The sequence below is a fragment of the Salmo salar genome, chromosome ssa02 (genome assembly GCF_905237065.1).
Source record: "Salmo salar chromosome ssa02, Ssal_v3.1, whole genome shotgun sequence".
Taxonomy (NCBI): domain Eukaryota; kingdom Metazoa; phylum Chordata; class Actinopteri; order Salmoniformes; family Salmonidae; genus Salmo; species Salmo salar.
In genome coordinates, this window is record NC_059443.1 from 86,479,175 (window position 1) to 86,486,561 (window position 7,387).

At 41.6% G+C, this 7,387-nt stretch overlaps 1 protein-coding gene across 1 annotated transcript; it reads right to left on the minus strand.

Annotated features, from left to right (window-relative positions):
• Positions 1 to 226: 226 nt before the first annotated feature.
• Positions 227 to 1,952, minus strand: LOC106595982 (zinc finger protein 551-like). The gene has a single exon (XM_014187316.2). It carries the CDS (start codon positions 1,387 to 1,389, stop codon positions 589 to 591), a length of 801 nt encoding a protein of 266 aa, XP_014042791.1. The 5' UTR covers positions 1,390 to 1,952; the 3' UTR covers positions 227 to 588.
• Positions 1,953 to 7,387: the final 5,435 nt, after the last annotated feature.

Here is a 7,387-nt window from a genome sequence, read left to right on the forward strand (position 1 = left end):
GGAAGGTTCTCCCATCCCCACAGAGGAACTCTGTAGCTCTGTCAGAGTGACCATTGGGTTCTTGGTCACCTCCCTGACCAATGCCCTTCTCTCCCAATTGCTCGGTTTGCTGGGTGGCCAGCTCTGGGAAGAGTCTTGGTGGTTCCAAACTTCTTCCATCAAAGAATCATGGTGACCACTGTGTTCTTGGGGACCTCCAATGCTACAGACATTTTTTGGGACCATTCCCCAGATCTGTGCCTAGACACAATCCTGTCTCGGAGCTCTATGGACAATTTCTTCGACCTCATTGCTTGGTGTTTGCTCTGACGTGCATTGTCAACTGTGGGACCTTATATAGACAGGTATAATCATAAACAATATTATTTCATGCGGCATAAACAAAAACACAAATTCTCAGTCAAAAATATAAGTCAGAACACAGCGCCTTTATTCTCTCATGTGATTTCAGGTTCTGTGACTGGGAAAATGTCCTTCCACACAGAGAGAGAGCAGTGGTAGGGCTTTTTTGGTGTGTGTCTTCTTATGCTCCTTCAGGCTGCTTAACCAGGTAAAACGCTTTCCACACTGGGAGCATTGGAAAGGCTTTTATCCTGTGTGTATTCTCTCATGCTGTTTTAACGGACCTTTCTTAGTAAAACTCTTTCCACACTGGGAACAATGGAAAGGCTTTTCTCCTGTGTGCATCCTCTCGTGAGCTTTTAGGTGCCCTGTCTGAGTAAAACTCATTCCACAGTGGGAACAGTGATAAGGCTTTTCTCCAGTGTGTATTCTCTCATGCCTTTTCAGGTTAGCTAAAACGCTAAAAGTCTTTTCACAATGGGAACATTGGAAAGACTTTTCTCCTGTGTGTGTCCTCTCATGAGCTTTTAGGTACCCTAAATGAATAAAACTCTTTTCACAGTGGGAACATTGGAAAGGCTTTTCTCCTGTGTGTATTCTCTCATGAGCTTTTAGGTCCCCTAACTGAATAAACCTCTTTTCACAGTGGGAACAGTGGTAAGGCCTTTCTCCTGTGTGTATTCTCTCATGCCTTTTCAGGTTAGCTAACACGGCAAAACTCTTTTCACACTGGGAACATTGGAAAGGCATTTCTCCGGTGTGTAGTTTCGCATGCTTTTTTAGGTTTCCTATTAGAGTAAAACTCTTTCCACAATGGGAACATTGGAATGGCTTTTCTCCTTTGTGTATTCTCTCATGCTCTTTTAATTGCCCTTTCTTAGTAAAACTTTTTCCACACTGGGAACATTGGAAAGGCTTTTCTCCTGTGTGTATCCTCTCATGAGATTTTAGGTGCCCTGTCTGAGTAAAACTCATTCCACAGTGGGAACAGTGATAAGGCTTTTCTCCTGTGTGTATTCTCTCATGCCTTTTCAGGTTAGCTAACATGGTAAAACTCTTTCCACACTGGGAACATTGGAAAGGCTTTTTTCCTGTGTGTGTCTTCTCATGCAGTTTTAGGTTCCTTAACCAGCAAAAACTCTTTTCACAGTGGGAGCAGTGGTGTTGTCTCGCTGGTTTGGGCGTCTCTGGGTCTGGTTCCCCTGAAGGACTCTTCCCGCTGTCAGAGTGAGAGTCTGGTTTCTCTCCTGCCAAAGACAAACAGAGAATCCCATTAAACAGAGACCTGAATGAAATCTCCACAAGATAAAACTGTCTTCCTATGAGGTTTAATCCAGACTAGATCCCTCAATAAAAGAGCAGAACTGGTCATCACAGAGTGGCTGTAGTGCTTTGTAGGCTGGGTAAATCCATTTGAATTCAATACATTTTTGGCAGCATCCCTTTTGAGTTAAAAAAAGCTTTCCTTACATGTTTGCCTATGGAAGAAGTGGTAAGAAAGTGACTTCATGTAACTGAATGTAAAAACATTCATGAGATATACAGTACCAGTCAAAAGTTTGGACACACCTACTCATTCAAGGGTTATAATTATTTGTTTTACCATTTTCTACATTGTAGAATAATAGTGAAGACATCAAACTATGAAATAACACACATGGAATCATGTAGTAACCAAAAAAGAGGTAAACAGTTCAAAATATATATTTGATTTTTCAAAGTAGCCACCCTTTGCCTTGATGACAGCTTTGCACACTCTTGGCATTCTCTCAACCAGCTTCACCTGGAATGCTTCTTCAATAGTCTTGAAGGAGTTCCCACATATGCTGAGCACTTGTTGGCTGCTTTTCCTTCACGCTGCGGTCCAACTCATCCCAAACCATCTCAATTGGGTTGAGGTCGGGTGATTGTGGAGGCCAGGTCATCTGATGCAGCACTCCATCACTCTCCTTCTTGCTCAAATAGCCCTTACACAACCTGGAGGTGTGTTGGGTCATTGACCTGTTGAAAAACAAATGATCGTCCCACTAAGCGCAAACCAGATGGGATGGCGTATCGCTTCAGAATGCTGTGGTAGCCAGACAGGTGTGTGCCTTTCCAAATCACGTCCAATCAAGCTGTAGAAACATCTCAACGATGATCAATGGAAACAGTATGCACACCTGAGCTCAATTTCGAGTCTCATAGCAAAGGGTCTGAATACTTATTTAAATAAGGTATTTATGTTTCTTATTTTTAATAAATGTGACATTTTTTCTCCAAACCTATTTTCTCTTTGTCATTATGGGGTATTGTGATGTCATTTTGGGGTATTGTGTGTAGACTGATGAGGATTCTTATTTATTTAATCCATTGTAGAATAAGGCTGTAACGTAACACAATGTGGAAAGACTTAAGTGGCAAAAAAAGGGGTTAAAGACATGTATCTCTCAGATATAGGAAAGACACTTCAGAACAAACTTCCTTTAGATGTTTTGGGGGACTGTTGTTCCATGTTGTGAATGTTATGCTATGTGTTAGTATGGGTTATAGCAGTATGGCCAAATATTGTTTTACATAAAATAACTTTTAAATATTTCTTTATTGATACTTCTATGGGTCTTAAAGTTCAAAATCAAATAGCAAAATTATCCTTGGTATAACCTTCTTAACCTGTTGAGGACAGACGTTCCGCTAGCGGAACCCCGTTCCGCCTGCGGAGCCCAAAGCCAACAGCCAATGACATCGCACGGCGCGAAATACAAAGCCAACTAAAATATCACAATTCAATGTCCTCAAACAATCAACTATTTTACACCATTTTAAAGATAAGACTCTCGTTAATCTAACCACATTGTCCGATTTCAAAAAGGCTTTACAGCGAAAGCAAAACATTAGATTATGTTAGGAGAGTACATAGACAAAAAAAAAATCACAGCCATTTTCCAAGCAAGCATATATGTCACATAAACCCAAACCACAGCTAAATGCAGCACTAACCTTTGATGATCTTCATCAGATGACACTCCTAGGACATTATGTTATACAATACATGCATGTTTTGTTCAATCAAGTTCATATTTATATCAAAAACCAGCTTTTTACATTAGCATGTGATGTTCAGAACTAGCATACCCACCGAAAACTTCCGGTGAATTTACTAAATTACTCATGATAAACGTTCACAAAATACATAGCAATTATTTTAAGAATTATAGATACAGAACTCCTTTATGCAATCGCGGTGTCAGATTTTAAAATAGCTTTTCGGCGAAAGCACATTTTGCAATATTCTGAGTACATAGCTCGGCCATCACGGCTAGCTATTTTGACACCCACCAAGTTTGGGACAACCTAAACTCAGAATTACTATTAGAAAAATTGGATTACCTTTGCTGTTCTTCGTCAGAATGCACTCCCAGGACTTCTACTTCAACAACAAATGTTGTTTAGGTTCCAAATAATCCATAGTTATATTCAAATAGCTCCGTTTTGTTCGTGCGTTCAGGTCACTATCCGAAGGGTGACGCGCGAGCGCATTTCGTGACAAGAAAATTCCAAATATCCCATTACCATACTTAGAAGCATGTCAAACGCTGTTTAAAATCAATTTTTATGCTATTTTTCTCGTAAAATAGCAATAATATTCCAACCGGGCAACGTTGTATTCATTCAAAGGCTGAAAGAAAAACATGGAGTAGTCTCATGACCGCGCATCTCCAGTGTCACTGTCCCCAGGCTGACCACTTACAAATTCTCCTGCTGTTCTTCGAGACACCCCATTCCACTTTCTGGCGGCTTTAGAGAGCCAATGGGAGCCTTAGAAAGTGTCACGTTACAGCACAGATGCTGTATTTTCGATAGAGATGCAACAGAAGGAGAACAAATTGTCAGACAGGGCACTTCCTGTATGGAATCTTCTCAGGTTTTGGCCTGCCATATGAGTTCTGTTATACTCATAGACACCATTCAAACAGTTTTAGAAACTTTAGAGTGTTTTCTATCCAAATCTACTAATTATATGCATATTCTAGTTTCTGGGCAGGAGTAGTAACCAGATTAAATCGGGTACGTTTTTTATCCGGCCGTGAAAATACTGCCACCTATCCCAAAGAAGTTTTAAAACAGTTCCATATAGCTTAGAGGAACCTCCCCCCTCAGACAGGGCTTAGACTGTAAAACTATCATTTAGATCTGATGATCGGTGGGACAAGGACATCCTCAGACAGTTTTACAGTCTAAGCCCTATCATTTTAATCTTATGATCGGTGGGACAAGGACATCCAAGCTGGCCAAACCCTCCCCTATCCCGGACGACGCTGGGCAAATTGTGTGCCGCCTCATGGGTCTCCCGGTTGCGGCCGGCTGCGACACAGTCCGGGATCGAACCCGGATCTGTAGTGCGATGCAGAGCTGCGCCACTCGGGAGGCTGTTGATACCTAGCACTACCTATTATACTTGTTAGCACCACTCAGGAGGCTGTTGAAAGCTAGTACTACCTATTATACTTGTTAGCACCACTCAGGAGGCTGTTGATACCTAGCACTACCTATTATACTTGTTAGCACCACTCGGGAGGCTGTTGAAACCTAGCACTACCTATTATACTTGTTAGCACCACTCAGGAGGCTGTTGGTACCTAGCACTACCTATTATGCTTGTTAGCACCACTCAGGAGGCTGTTGATACCTAGCACTACCTATTATACTTGTTAGCACCACTCAGGAGGCTGTTGGTACCTAGCACTACCTATTATACTTCCTAGCACCACTCAGGAGGCTGTTGGTACCTAGCACTACCTATTATGCTTGTTAGCACCACTCAGGAGGCTGTTGGTACCTAGCACTACCTATTATACTTGCTAGCACCACACGAGAGCGAAGCTAGCATGGTTATCCACATGTTTTACCAATAGTATAAATGCCCCGTTACCTGCAAGCTCTTCCTCAACAACAATGCAGTATTCAATATCAAAAGTAAAGAAATGTTATCAAATGCAGGGAACCAAGACTAAAGATTCTATTTTAACAAACCAAACATAAATCTTATCAAACTCGCGTGGTGCAGTTGAGTTGTGGGTGTCAGAAATAAGGTAGCTATTTTTACAGCAGGAATTCTGATAAATAAGTTGTAGCTGTGACGAGGGCTTAACCACTCACTGGCCAATGAAAACATGTTCCCAACCTTTTCATGTGGTTGCATCAAGTTGTGTATTTACGGTGTTTGATGTTGTGTTGTCATAACCTCCGGGAGGAGAGCATGGATGTTTATCCTGGGAGATTCCATGCCAGCGGAGCCTGGAAATATTTGTCAGAACAATCCGAGATATCAAAAATATTTTCAGGCTATGCTGCTGTGTGTGTGTGTGCGTAATGTGAAGATAGTCAAGAAGCTCCCGACGAACAGTTCTTGTGCTGACGTTGCTTCCAGAGGCAGTTTGGAACTCGGTAGTGAGTGTTGCAACTGAGGACAGACGATTTTTACGTGCTACACGCTTCAGTATTCAGCGGTCCCGTTCTGTGAGCTTGTGTGGCCTACCACTTCGCGGCTGAGCCATTGTTGCTCTTAGACGTTTCCACTTCACAATAACAGCACTTACAGATGACCGGGGCAGCTCAAGCAGGGCAGAAACTAGATAAACTGACTTGTTGGAAAGGTGGCATCCTATGACTGTGCCACGTTGAAAGTCACTGAGCTCTTCAGTAAGGCCATTCTACTGCCAATGTTTTCCTGTGGAGATTGCATGGCTGTGTGCTCGATTTTATACACCTGTCAGCAACTGGTGCGGCTGAATTAGCCGAATGTAAACTTAAGTTAACAAAAAATGTATTGGTTCTGCAATGTTGAAAATCCTATAAGATGTGGAGACCATCAGTTTCAACTTATTTTAGAAGAAATGGGTCATTATTTAAGAAAAGTGCAACGGTGCCAATATGTTTATCTGCAAATGTATCCAATCAAATTAATTTAGCAATATTCAAATCATATATCAAATCAAATTCAAGAGGTTAAGGTTGGAATCAAGAAATGCTAAATTCCATTAATCTATATAACAACTTAATAGACTATCAAATCAAATATTATGTCACATGCACTGAATACAACAGGTGTAGACCGTCACCTTACAGTGAAATACTTACAAGCCCTAACCAACAATGCAGTTAAATAAATAAATAAATAATAATAATAATAATAACTTCAACAAAATACAAATGAGAAATAAAGATAACAAAATAATTAAAGAGCAGCAGTGAAAAATTAAGAGGATCTATAGACTAGAGTCCTGTCCAGGGGAAGTAGGTTCCTGTTACTATGAGCTGTTCTGGATCAGACAAGCCAAGGCTCCTGTTACTATGAGCTGTTCTGGATCAGACAAGCCAAGGTTCCTGTTACTATGAGCTGTTGTGGATCAGACAAGCCAAGGTTCCTGTTACTATGAGCTGTTCTGGATCAGACAAGCCAAGGTTCCTGTTACTATGAGCTGTTCTGGATCAGACAAGCCAAGGCTCCTGTTACTATGAGCTGTTCTGGATCAGACAAGCCAAGGCTCCTGTTACTATGAGCTGTTGTGGATCAGACAAGCCAAGGTTCCTGTTACTATGAGCTGTTCTGGATCAGACAAGCCAAGGTTCCTGTTACTATGAGCTGTTCTGGATCAGACAAGCCAAGGTTCCTGTTACTATGAGATGTTCTGGATTAGACAATCCAAGGCACCTGCGCTGTATGAGCCTTAAACCTGTACATTTCCTCTGTCTGTTTCTCTCATGTCAGAAGAAACCAGTGTTTTTCCTCTCTTGTTTCTGAGTAACTTGGTCACGTGGCCAAAGACAAAGGGCCGTCAGAGAGAGACCAGTTTTTGGTCCATCCAGTTCTTTTCGTATCTGTCAAGGTCAAAGCCGTGTGGAGATATGAAGAGAACAGAGACTAGTTTGAGCAGCAGTGATAATTCTATCAGCAGAAAGGAGCAACAAAACTGGCGTCATCACTTGTTTGTATGCCATGTTCCCATCATGATGTCACACACCTGCTAAACTGCCACGTAGACAAAGGTTCTAGAAGCGGAGA

Coding starts and splice junctions, on each gene's coding strand:
- LOC106595982 (XM_014187316.2), bottom strand. CDS start 1,389: ATGTTAGCTAACCTGAAAAGGCATGAGAGAATACACACAGGAGAAAAG.